The sequence below is a fragment of the Anas acuta genome, chromosome 4 (genome assembly GCF_963932015.1).
Source record: "Anas acuta chromosome 4, bAnaAcu1.1, whole genome shotgun sequence".
Classification (NCBI taxonomy): domain Eukaryota; kingdom Metazoa; phylum Chordata; class Aves; order Anseriformes; family Anatidae; genus Anas; species Anas acuta.
The window spans coordinates 58,747,123-58,760,879 of record NC_088982.1 but is presented as its reverse complement, the minus strand read 5'-3'; the positions used below and the strand labels follow the sequence as shown (position 1 = coordinate 58,760,879).

Here is a 13,757-nt window from a genome sequence, read left to right as displayed (position 1 = left end):
CCCTCCTTCTCCTCCTCCTCCTCCTCCTCCTTTCCCGCGCTGGGTGATGACGCGCGGGGCGTGACGTCACGGGGAGGAGGGGGGGTGGTGGTGGCGGCGGCCGCCATGAACTGGCTGTTCCCCCTCGCCAAGGGCGGCGGCGGCAGCGCTGCCTCCGGGGGCCCCGCGGCGCTGCCCGCCCGCACCGGGCTCCAGCAGCAGAAGCAGCGGCAGATCGAGGCCCTGCGAGCCGCGCACGCCGCGTGAGTGGGGGCCGGGGGGGAGGAAAGGGCGGGGGGGGGAGCGGCACCGGGGGGCTGCGGGCGCCCAGAGCAGGGCTGGGGGCAGCCGGTGCTGAGGGGGGGTCCCTGTGGTGACCCCCTAGGGTGTGGGGCTAAATGGTCTGTGAGGTCCCTGCCAAGCCAACCAAGCCGTGCTGTGGCAGCCCTGCTGGCCCTGTGAGCTGCTTTGTTGGCGCCCAGCGTTAATTGCGGGTTGTTTGCCAGCAGCCTGTGCTGTTTGCCTGCTCCCCGCATGCACCACGCAGGGTTTGCTCCCCCACGTCCTGCAGCGAGGCCCTGCTCTCTCCTGGGGAACTTCAGCTGGCTCTGCCCTCATCGGTTTTGCCTGACTTTTTTAATCTTTCATCGCTATTCGTCTTTTAAAACGAGATCCACGCTTCACCTCTTCCTTGTTACGTCTTGAGCAAGTCCTAGGACTTCATTCCATTGGCATGGAATGATCGATGCCTCCAAAAGCCATCCGTAAGGAGAAAAGACAGCGAGAAGCTCCTTACTCACTACAGAGAAACTCTCCCACCTGCAGGTCTGATAGTTGCAGCCAGCTCACCGTCCTGATGTTTTGAATCATCGCACAGGAAGCACAGCTATGACAATATTGCTTTTTATGTTGCTTGCTTAAACTTAGAGCCATTCAGAGCCAGTTTCACAAATATTTTTGAAAAACAGATCGCTTCTCTAAGAAGCTCTTTCTGAAGCCACGCAGCAGCTCCCCTAACTAAACATTTATATTGGGCCAGCCTTACTTAGCCCTTTATTCTCACCCTTTTCGCTGTACCAGGGTGATGAGCTCACCCAGAGGTAAATCCTCCAAAAAGGTGATCAGTTTTTTGTCAAGGTCAGATTGCTGGGCTGGTTTGTTACCTGTTGATCAGGCCCCTGCTGAAGTGTGTTTTTGTCTCACGAGTATATTTTGTCATTCATCTTAGTGTAACCCAACTGAAACGCTGGAAATACAATTCTTAGAATGGTATAGTTTCCCCAAGTTAGCTAACTTTTTTTGTTTGTTTGTTTTAGGTAGTAAAAGTCCTGGTACATGTGATATTAATTTCATTAAAATAGCTTTAATTTAATTAAAAATCCCTCGTGTTATGAGCTCGAAATCAAGTTGTTTTGGTGGTGGTTGTTCTTGCATTAAAAAAATACTTTCTATATATTCGCTTTTGTCTTAGCCAAAGTTAAGAATGTGCCCTTTTTGCACTGTACCCATTCCCACCTGGGGGAGGGACAACCAGCTTTGTTGTTCCAAGGGTTTGCTCAAAGGAGGTTACAAGAGTTTGGGCAGCTCAGGGAGATCCTGGGTTTCTTGCGTTCTCCCTCCCCACTTCCTATGGGTTGCCCAGGTAAGGAGAACGTGATTATACACCCTGCTCAACTTGATTTTGTAGCTGGATTTTAAGAGCGTGACAGATCCTTGTAGTGCAGGAACACGCATGAGAGATTCCAGGGAGAATTCTGCGGTTAAGAACGAATTGATGATGGTTACTGTGCGGGGGTCTTGTAGCAGAGCCCTGGACTCTGATGGAGGGCTGTTTCAGAAGGTGGGTGCAAAGAAAAGAGGCTTTCTGGAAACACCCAGGTGCCAGGATTACCAGTTCCAGCTGTTTTCTCCCCTCACAAGGGAGCTGTAGAGGGGTGAGGGAGAAGAATGTAGTAACCAGGTGCAGGCAGGAAAAATACGTGGAAGAGGAATCAGTCTGCTTTTCAAGTATGTTTTGATTGGGACATTACCAGATGAAGCTGATTTTCTGCCCTTTCTTTCCTGATCTCAGCCTCAGTGTGTTTACGTTGTTTGGAAATCATTCTTCTGAGCTTCTACACCTCCTCCTCCTCCACATTCTTTGGGATGCCATCTTTCAAAACATTCCTGCTATGCATGCAAATCAGAGTGTGCCCTGAATGTTGAAATCAACTTCCTCTTAATGCAGCTGCTTTTAGAGATTTGTCTCAGTAACTGGTCTGTTATGAGGAGTATGTTTGAATCAAGTCTTGTAAGATTTCCTAAGGCATGTGGTGCTTCGTTTGATGGTTTCACGGGGTCTGGTCTGTCTCTTGGTTGTCCCTGGATTAGGGCCTTCCAGTTCCTGGCAAGTAGCTCTTCTGCAGATAAAACTCCTTTAAAATATCTGCATAAGTGCATAGAACTTAGGAGTTGCAGACAGAAATACTATTAAAGAGTAAATTCATCTATTAAGAAAGTGAGCCCAGTGTTGCTGTGTACGCTTTAAACACTGATTAGTAAGCAGTGCAGTGGAGCAATATCTGGTTGTGAACCAGTTATAAAAGCATTGGTAAAGTAAATGGTTTACGGGAAAAGATTTAACTGTTAAGAAAGCACTGATATGATTCACATATTAAGCCAGCACGAAGAGGAAGATAAGTTGGGAGTGCTGACAGATCAGTAGGTAGCACAATGTCTCTGCCTCTACTTGCATTGCTCGTGATAATGTTGAGGTTTAAAGGTTACAGCTTTTTTTTTTGCTTTAATATTCTTATTCATTATTGCATTCTGAAGTGTATTAACTTATTCCAGTGTTTTTAATTTTAGTGTTACAAGGCTTTTCAAAACTAAGCTAAATAAAAAGGTCTGAGGTCCTGCCTTTTTTTAGGCTGCAGGTACTAAGGCTGTGATATTGACCATGGACTGGATGCTAACAATTTCTTCTTTGACAGCATTGCAGAAATTCAGAAAGATGTGGAATACCGACTGCCCTTCACTGTAAACAACTTGACAATTAACATTAACATGTAAGTAGAGAGATACCTCTATGCACATTTTGAAAATTTAAGCTGTTCTCACAAAATATAGTATCGAACATAAGTGGGTTGCATCTTATAACTGATTTCAGGAACCATAACCCTGATTTGCACTAGCAGTTTTAGTAATCCAAGTAAAACTAGCTCTGTACAAGAGGCAGATGCTAAGCTCAAAGCATAATTGTATTTGGCTGTGCTCATTTCCCAAGCTATCTGCGTGTTTTTAGTTGAAAGTGGGTAACAGAAAAATGAAAATTTCAGATGTCTTTGAGCCCCCAGCAGGTGAAAACAAACAGTAGCTGATTAATCTGCTGTTAACTCGTGGTATTAACTCTTATCCCAGTGAAACTTCTGGACTGTAACTTGAAAGTGCTTTGCTGTAACATTTCCTATGAATTTCCTTTACTGTGGTAAATGCAGATGGTATTCTGTTCACGTCTTTTTATTATTTAGCCTCAAAGTATTGTCAATTTGCCTGATATTCTTACAGGCTACGCTGCGTTGTCCTTAGAGCAATATAGTTTGTATTAGAAAATATTCTCAACACATAGCTTTTCCTTTGTCTGTGGATGTAATTGCATCATTGTTCTCCTAGAGTCAGTAAATGTTCTCTTCAGTTCCATGAGAATCTAGTATTCCAGCATCTCTGAACTGATATTACTGACTTACAGTTTTGTTACTGAATAATCCGTGCACGCTTCATGATGTATTTCTCTATAACTGTTCTCATAGAAGAGCAAATTTATGTAACTAATAGTTTCTGTAATTATTTATTTATTTTTGCATAAGAAGCCTTCTTGAAGCAAATTTGATCGCGGGGTGTAGCTGTAGTAATGGTTACTTTTGTATTTGCAGCTTGCTTCCACCTCAGTTTCCTCAGGAAAAACCCGTCATCAGTGTTTTCCCACCTGTGAGACATCATTTAATGGACAAGCAGGGAGTTTATGTGACTGGGCCATTAATAAATAACGTATGTATAATTTGTGGCTTCACATATATCTACTGGTAATAGCAATTTTACTATGTCGTGCTAGATTATTGACAGTACTTCTGGGGAAAAAAAAAAGTCTAGGGCTGACTCTAATCCTTCTTAAGTGTCCTCAGTCTGAAAACATAAATTCAGTACTGTTCAGAATACTCTCTTCATTCTATTACTACTGAGTTCAGTTTTACATATAGCTAAAACTAAGTTGTTATAGCTTAGAAAGTTCTTATCTCTTTTCTTATTAATGCCAGTGGCACAGTTCTGATTTCTCTACAGTGAATTTCAAATTAAGGAGAAAGATGGTTTTGGACTGTTCTGTAACCTTGTGCTTTCTACACTAATCCTGTTAGAAAAATGCCAAGGTTTTGCTCTAGTATGCAGGATTTTCATATGCTGTTCTTTTTTTTTTTTTTTTCTCCCCTCTGCCTACAAGAATGGGGGCTAGGGAGCAGGCTGTTGGTTTTTTTTTTTTTGTTTTTGTTTAGAGTGACTTTTTATGAACGATACAGTTAATGATGCTTTTGGCCTCAAATTTAAATCTTAATTTATAGATTTGATTTTTTTCAAATGTAACTGGGTACTTAAGTTTTTGTTGTTCATTAGAAATGCTGAATTTATTTGTTTCTCCATTGATGATGGAATATGCAGGAAAAAAACATTTAGTTTCTGTTCAGTTCTGTGTGGCTTTTTCACTTAAAGAATTTGGAGCTCTTGCATAAATAGTTTACGTTGGGCAATATATCTCTGAAATCACCTAGCACACTGCCACGTGTAATAAATGGCCGTGTTCAGTGTATGTTGGAACTGCAGAATTCCAGGCATGATTTTTCTTTTGCATGTAGCTTAAAATTGGTTTCTGTTTGTTTTTAATACCAGTTTACAATGCACTCAGATCTTGGAAAAATTGTTCAAAGTATACTGGATGAGTTTTGGAAGAGTCCTCCAGTTCTGGCTCCTAGCCCATCATCATTTCCTTAGTAAGTGTCTGTAACATGGTGATTGGTGTACATGTAACCACGTATATTAACTTTTCCTTTAAAAAAAAAAATAAAAAATCCAACCAAGTATTAGGAGGACAGGAGCAGGAATAATGTAGTGGATTTGTTGGGTGACATATATGCCGTGCATCTACACAATTGCATGTTTGATGGCACTATGCTTTTTTAAAAGCACTAGATTTCATTGGATATATATATATGACACAACTTTAAACTCTATGTTCCTGAAAATGGCCAAGTGTTGTAATTATTTCAATAAATGAAATTTTGAATTTGCTGTAGATCATGATCTGAGCAGTTGTTTCTTTGTATTCTGTTTGTAATTTCCCAGGCTTGGAGGTAGCTTTCTGTTGCACATAGATAACTATAGTTTTAAATAATTGTACTAAATATGCAAAAGCGGCCTGAGACACTGCAGTCCTGTCTATACAGCAGTACTTGTTTTGGCTGACAGTGATCCTCAGTTTAGATGCAGTTGCAATTGTGAATTTAAGAAACAATTCATGTTATTTAAAAGTAATTCTGGATATGTTGTTGCAACAGTCAAATACTATATCATAAACAAGAACTAATGAATGATACAGATGCATTTTGCAGGACTTTAAGATACTTAAATTTACATTCTCATAAGTTTTTGAGAAGTACTTTTCTATAGTTATGCATGCGCATGTGTGTATTTGGCTGCTCTTCAAGGATATAGCTTAATAAAGTTGTGCATCTGTCTTGCACTATAATACATAAAGTAGGCTTTCTAATGTTAGAAGTAAATGAGAACAGAAAATGCAAAGTTTATGGTCTTTTAAAAATTCAGTGTTGTGTCTGTATGTGCTCTAGCAATTGTAATTGAAATGATAAGGAAAATGCTGTAAGAGGTTGTTTGCTGATGGTCACATTTTCTGTTGTTTTTAGCCTTTACAGCAAACCAGCTGCAATGCCTCCATATGCTGCTCCTCAGGGGTTTCCATTTCTTCCTCCATACCCACCTCAAGAAACAAACAGAACAATGGCAGCTGTGCCTGTTTCTGAATCAGTTTCTTCAAGCTACGCAACAGATAAGCCTGCTGCTCCCTCTTACGGCTTGATTACTGACCTGCCATTACCTGTTCCAACAGCAGAAGCGGTGCTTCAGGTCTGTGTATAGAGGTTTGCTGCTTAAGTTACTCTGGGTGCAAGTTCCCTAGAAGGCACACATGGCAATGCTACAAAAATCAAAGGACTGTGGAGAACTGCTTTGCAGGTGCTAGGAGAATGAAGTGAGGTGCTTTTCTATACAGGATTTCTTACCCGAAAGCTATCTGGTGAGAACAATGTGCAGTGTCAGGCATTTATTTCTCATTGTCCTGCTTCAGATAGCTTCTCTTCATGGATCTTGCGTGTCTGTATTTGCACACTGCTCTAAACCATGGAGGAGTATTTTTTGAGTGTCTTCAAAAAGTTTCATATGTAAATGTTTAGTCTTTCATCATTTGGATAAAACCTTGTCTTTGGAAACAAGCTTTTCTTGGCGGATACTTTTCTGGTTTTGTAAATTAAAATTTCTACCTGCTATGAAGACATTTTCTTTTCTAGCAACTTTTTTTTGAGTGGTGGGCTGGAAAGACATGTAAAAGCTCAGAATGTCAATTTCTTTTCTTTATTCTGAGTTCTACACCTGTGTTTCTACTTCTGTGTTTCCTGGGTCATTTGTCTATTGAGAAATGGAGGATTTAGCAAGACAAAAGAGCCAAATTTGGAGGAAGATAATTTTATGATATGCCACCTCAAACATTCCTGAGTATTTTTGTTGTCATGGTTGAGCTGAGACTTTCTCTGTTGGGAGACAGTGCTTACAGCTGCTTATTGCTTTTCCTGCTTGTTACTGGTAAATACTTATCTCCAGTTTTGGATTAATCAGTTTACCTACTAAGAAGTTGTTCTTTTTTTTTTTTTTTTTCTTTTTTAATCTTTTAAACATTTCTAAACTTCCATTTAGGTTGGCCAAAATGGATTTACATACAAGATGCCTGATATTCCTGATACATTTCCAGAACTTTCAGAACTAAGGTAAATTTTCAGAAGGCAATAAACTCCCTAGTCCACAGTTAGTGCTGTGTGTGATTTTGGTCCTAATCCTGCATTTTTTACTGAAAGGCTTTTGTAGAAATGATTAACTACCAGTTGTCATAACTGTACAGTGAGAAAGTAAGCTAGCTTTGTATTTAGATTTGCTTCTTGTTTAGGTTTTTTCTCAGTAGGAACAATACTTTAGGATTGAACACCAGGAAAAAGAGTCTTTGCTTACACTTTTTCTAGCTACTAGTATTCTGCTGTCTTCTGGGGCCTCAACAGGAGCTTAACTGCCATTAATACAGTAGAAGGAAACTTCAAGAGCTTACTCCTGAAAGGAAGAAAAATGACAGGGAACTGGATTTGAGATTGGTTCGCAAGTTACATTCTTTTAAAATGCTGGACTGTAGCAGAAGGTAAACAGTGGGCTACTTTGTGAGCAGCTCGGCACATGTTGCAGGACTGGGTTAGATAAATCCAGGTGGTAAATTGCCAGCTGTCCCAGGGTGAGTCATCTCCTTATCTAAATACTTCATACACATATTATGCAAATGTTTTCATCAAAATGTATCTTGTCATGATCCAGAAAGTGTATCATTGTTCCCATCAACTTGCTAAGATCTAGTGAGACAGCCTTCTTGATGAGTTATCTGGGGTTGAAGAGATTACTAATTAGTTATTAATTCTGAAAGAGTTTTAGGTCATCAGTTTATTCTCTTTCTGGTCTCGCATCTTTTTGCTGTTATCGTAGTTTATTGATTAAAAAAGCTGTCCTTTTAAAATGGAAAAAGCCTCTCTTGAGAAGGACTTGTGTGTTTTTTGTTTGTTTCCCTGGATGCTTTCCTAAGGGTCTGTGTTGAATTTGGTTAAGTCAGCTATAAGTTCTAGTAGCATCCCTAACACGTGGCAGAAAGTTTGTGCATTGGAATGTGTGTGTGAGGGTGTTTGTTTAAAGAAATAAAATGCTGGTATCCAGTCTCTTCCTTCCAGGAAGACTAGACTAAAAGTCTATGACTTTTCAGAAGGTAGCTGGGGTGTTAGAATTTGTTGGCAACATGAGTGTATTTAAGTCATGGATGATAATGCGGCTGCGCTGAGTAGCTGTATTGAGTACAGGTGGCAAGGCTGTAAAAAACATTTGCATAATATGTGTATGTAGATGGGGGCTGCACAGATGGTCCGTGTGAGAATGAGCCAGGGTGTGCCTCTGTGCCTGGCACAGTTACAGACCCACTGCAGGACAGCTGACCTGATCAGCAAAGCTTGGGACACCTCTTTGAAAACTTATCTAAGAAAACAAAAAGCATCGGGGGAAAGAAAGTGTCATTCCCTTGAACACCAAGGTCAGAAAATAAGGGAAAGGAGGTGTTCCCAGGCACCAGAGCAGATATTCCTCTGCAGCCCATGGATGTTTTGGAAGAAATCACAGTGGAACAGGTAATTCCCTGGAGTCCCTGCAGAGGATTACATCAGAACAGATATCCACGCTGCAACCCATGAAGGATCCCATACTGGTGGGAGGAGCTGATGGATATTGCCTGGACGCTGCAGCTGTGGAGAGCCCACGCTAGAGCAGGCTTTTGTGTCAGGAACTGCAGCCCACACAGAGTACGCACACTGGAGCAGAGGAAAAGTTTGAGGAAGGAGCTGCTGAGACAGTGTTGTAGACTGACTGCAACCCCCGTTTCTCCCATGCTGCTTGGGGAAAGGGGAGGTGGAAGAGTTGGGAATGATGTAGTGAAGTTGAGTCTGGGGAAAAAAGGGGTAAGATGGAGAGAAAGGTGTTTCAGTTTCTTTGTTTCTCACAACCCAACTCAGCATTAAAGTAAAATATTTTTTTCTATGTTGAGTGTGTTTTGACAATAACTTGTATGTGATCTCCCTGCCTCTATCTCAATCCATGTGCTTTTCCTTTTTATTTTCTTCCTACATTCTGTTGAAGAGGGAAGTGAAGGGAGCACTTGGGTTTTTGTCTGGCAACCAGCCCAGGTCAACCCTCCACAGTAGCATTAAAAACCACTTTGAATCAAGGCTTGAAATGAGAGATACTTTTGGCACTTTAAATGTGCTGCTGTAGATACACAATCCGGGGAAAAAGGGTAAAAAGCTGTGGCCAAGCGTCCTGCATCTGTAAAGTTAGTTCCATGTGAATGTCTCAAACTTTTGTTTTATTGTTAATTTTAAATGTGCTTTCTTTTTGCTTGAATGCAGTATATCACAGCTGACCAATATGAATGAGCAAGAGGAAGTGTTACTGGAACAGTTTGTGAATCTGCCACAACTGAAGCAAGTCATTACTGATAAAGATGAGCTAGTGAAAAGCATTGAAGAGCTGGCAAGTAAGATGTCAAGATAACTGGCGTCTATGGCTGTGTTCTGAGAACTGAATCCTTTAAAATAATAATAATTAATAATAGTGACTTTATTTTACAGAAAAAAACTTGTTGCTGGAGCCTAGTCTAGAAGCAAAAAGACAGACGGTGCTGGATAAAGTAAGTGAATAGTATAGTCTTTTTCAGAACTAGTTGAAATGTTTTGTTTTTTTCAGGGAGAAACCATTCTTTTTCTTCCTTTCAGTATGAGCAACTCACACAGATGAAAGCAGCCTTTGAAAAAAAGATGCAAAGACAACATGAACTTAGTGAGGTATAATCTCTATATCATATCCTTTAAGAATACTTTACTAAAGTGAAGTTTTATTTGTATCTCTACTCATAAAGAATATTCTGGTTAAATTCCAATTTTACATGAAATAGTAAGATTCACATTCAGGATGAAATAGCAACCATATTGAGAGCAAAACAGTGCAATGGCACTGCTATTTTTCTTACAGTATAGTAGAAGCAAAGTTGGAAGAAGTCATATGATGAACTTGTAGTGCTGTTCTTAAGTACAATACTGGGGCAAGGAGTTCTAAAAATAAAGTCATTTTTAAAGAAGGCTTGTTTAATTAATAGTACCCATTTAATGTCATGAACTTGTAAACCTGTACCTGGTAACAATAACTAAAACCATTGCTGTGGAACTTTAAATGCCATGTTTCACTTGGTATGCTTACTTTGGGCAACATTACATAGGCTGTCAAACTCACTTCTCACACTGAATCCCTTCTAGATTAATAAGCTATGCTGTTCCTTGGAGGTGAAGCTTCATTTGGTTGTTTAGGCTTTTATGTAATCATAGGATCGTTCTAGACATCGTAGACACTGTAGACAGCATACTCACTTCTCACACTGAATCCCTGCTAGATTAATAAGGCTTTTATGTAATAGTAATGCTCTGTTCACATATCCCATATTTATATAGTCATTTTTCTTGTTCTTGGAAATGTGGATTTTGATGGATGATTTAATATTAAGTTTTTGTTTTCTTAGAGTTGCAGTCCGAGTGCTCTGCAAGCCAGACTTAAAGTAGCCGCTCATGAAGCTGAAGAGGAATCTGACACTATTGCAGAAGACTTCTTGGAAGGCAAAACAGAAATAGATGACTTTCTTAGTAGTTTCATGGAAAAGAGAACGGTATATAAAATACAAGTAATTGTAAACAGAGAGATATGCAGCAGATAGTGATTAAATTTAAAAGGCAGAGTTTGAGCAGTCCTGTGGTTTAGAACAGTGCTTTAGCAAGCTCCAACAAAACAAAAATGTTGCTATGTGTCTTCAGTCCATTTAAAATGCAGTCTGCATTCTGAAAGCACATATATTTGAGGCAGGAATGAAACCTTCCATTCGACCCTTACCATGCTGTTGCAGGTATTTTTGTACCACTTTCTTCTGTATCCTCTATAGATCCGGGAAACGTAGCCACATAGGCTATTTTAAATTTGGTAGGTCAATATAGCATGATGTGTTATATTAAACATCCCTAACACTCAGTTTATTAAACTTCTTATACTAATTAATCTGTCGATAGTTATCAGCAAATAAGCAGCAGGCTCAAAACTAACTGTTCTTGCTCATGCTGTGGCAAGCATAACTTACTGTGTAGTGTACCTTTCTTTAAAGTTGCCTGCTAAAGGCATTTTGTAAAAGAGGAAACCTTTCACATCGTGGATGGACTGATGTTATCAATACACAAAATTGTTCAGCCTGAAGTTTGGAGGGAATGTCCATGGGTCTTTCCCCTCTTAAAGAGCCTGAGAAATAGCTAAATCATTGAAGAGAAACTACAGTATGTGTTGTACAAATTCCTTTCAGAATTCACTCTTCCTATGTCTTATTTTCTAGCTCTGCCACTGTAGACGAGCCAAAGAAGAAAAACTTCAACAGGCAATAGCAATGCACAGCCAATTTCACGCTCCGCTATAGGTAAACTGCTGTTTTAATGTTTGTGGTGAACTTCTTTTAATCTACCACATTGTTACACACACTTCTGAATTGTTAACATCAAATGGATTTGTTGCAATGTTTAGTGTTCTAATAGTGCTTTGTTTGGGAATCAAGTATGTGCTCCACCTATTGTTCATTAACTCCTCCAGAAATGTTTTTAAATGCAAAATCTAATTATGGAAATTTGTCTTTACAGGCTTCCTGCAAACTACACCTGCCAACAGAAGAGTGAAAAACCCAATAAAGCACACTTTTTAATAACTATTATTTGCGAATAAGCATTTCATCTTATGTGGTTGTATTTATAGAAGAGATTGTATACGGAGTTGGGACTGTTTTTGTACAAATTAGAATGTCTCTTTATATTCTCATTGTACTCAAGAATCCTTCTATTGCAATCTTTGCACTAATTTCTTGTATTTATTGTTGATAGTTCTTATTATATTTAAGTTCCTGCTGCTATACCCCATTCTTCAAAGATTAAATATCTGAACATGTAATTTTGACTAGCTTTTTACATTTTTATAAAAACATAATTCATATCTTTTGTATTTTGAAATTTAAACAGGTTTGGCTGTGGAAGTTTGAGATAAATGGTGATAGGGCTTTGGAAACTGAAGAAGTTCATATTTGAGATTGTCAGTAAATTCACAAGCTGTCTTTTCTTGAAGCCAAAATGTTTAAGAATAATTTTTTTACTTTTAGGTAATAACACAAAACTAATTATAGCCTGTATTGTGTTTTGGATAAGTAGATTCAGATTAAGCAGAGGATGTGTTGGAACAAAATACGTTGGAATCAAAATGGAATAAATGAGCTCTGTGTAGATTTATGTTGCTCAATAGCACCAATGCACTTGACGTCAGGAGTGGCTTGGTACCTGGCACTGTAATTAAACGCAACTTTCATCTAAAAATTTCATTTTGATATTCGTTTTTACTTACGGGAAAATAAAAATCAGGTTATCTTCTAGCTTGTGTGTTAGGCACGAATATGTTCATTGTGTGAGGAACTCAAAAAGCACTTTACAAAAAACTAATGCTGAAGTTCTTTGTGAAGTAACAGTTACTCTCTATGTTAAAAGAACAATGAAAATGATTTGGCTAGGGATGTATTGTGTTTTATGTTAAGGTCAGTGATAAAATTTGGAACTGAGCCTGCCCTTAATTCTGCCCTTTAACCACTCAATCTTGACTCAGGTGAGGATCTTTTATAGGATGGGGCATGTTGGGTGAGAGTGGATAGGACCAAGTGCAGTATTGTAGTAGGAGAAAAATACAACCCTTGAGTACATACATGTATATTCTCTCTTGGTCTTGCAAAAAGACAAATTATTTTTCTTAATCTCTCAGTGAATTAGGTTTTCGTGGGGATAGTCAAAGTTCCAGAAGAACAGAAGTAACTACAGTTCTGGAAGAGGAATAAGGTAAAGAACTGATTAAGTAATCTGTCAGAAAACAGTTTGGAGATAACCTTCTTAGCCCAGAAGTTACTCTCTTACCTGGGTAGGGTCAGAAAACATCACAGAATCGAGTCTGAAACTAAAGCAGGTCAGTCTAGGAGAGAACTTCTTTATATCACTCATCTTTAGCTAGTGCTAAACACTGGCAGAATGGAATAAGGTATTTCTTTATTCACTTTTCTCCAATTTTAAATTTGACGTTATGGTAAAAAAAAAAAAAAAAAGTGCAAGAAGTCTGTACCGCAGCCTAGTGAATCTTCAAATGGAGCTTTAATCTCAGCCCTCTTGTACTTCATAGTTTTGTTGCCTGTTTGCTGCTGCCGTTCAGGGCAAGTATAGTATTTGCTGATGTTTGAGTTTTTTCTTTTGAAAAGCCAGGCCAAATACTGAGATTGGATGTCCCCAGGTAAATACAACTATCATCTGAATCAAAAAAGATACTTAGGTGCCTGACAAAATAAGTAGTTTAAAAATGCCACCAGTTAAGCAATAATGTACAGAATATTTTCAAAAAAAAAAAAAAAACACATACCAAAAACATTTCCACTGAGTGTGCATAATACTGCTTTTTTATTGATAGAGCACTTCTGCTAGCTTGCTAACTAAAGCCCTACTTTAAAATGAGATTGAAATATTTTCTAAGAGGTTTTGGAAACAGGTCTCTGAGTAGTGTGATTTCTGCATCTCTAGAGAAGTTAGACTTAAGTCATCAGTGTTACCTTCTTGGCAAACCCCATCTACTTCTGTGTTGAGTGTACAAGTTGCTTTGAATCCTTCTGAGTATCTAGCTAAGGAAGCTTAAACACTGGTCATGCAATTCTGTAGTGGTCTGTCATTTTTTATTTTTCCCCTATTCCTTGTAAGAAGAGAAAAGGATAGATGAGGAAACATCTGGTGCTCTTC

The 13,757-nt window shown here is 39.1% G+C and overlaps 1 protein-coding gene across 1 annotated transcript; it reads left to right on the top strand.

The window, feature by feature from the left end:
* The first annotated feature begins 45 nt into the window (after positions 1 to 45).
* On the top strand, positions 46 to 12,364 carry VPS37A (VPS37A subunit of ESCRT-I). The gene is made up of 12 exons (XM_068681498.1): positions 46 to 242; positions 2,952 to 3,026; positions 3,891 to 4,005; positions 4,897 to 4,997; positions 5,928 to 6,147; positions 6,991 to 7,061; positions 9,276 to 9,403; positions 9,498 to 9,556; positions 9,642 to 9,710; positions 10,439 to 10,582; positions 11,291 to 11,371; positions 11,589 to 12,364. The coding sequence occupies exons 1-11, from the start codon at positions 106 to 108 to the stop codon at positions 11,369 to 11,371; spliced, it is 1,200 nt and encodes a 399-aa protein (XP_068537599.1). The 5' UTR covers positions 46 to 105; the 3' UTR covers positions 11,589 to 12,364.
* The last annotated feature ends 1,393 nt before the right edge of the window (positions 12,365 to 13,757 follow it).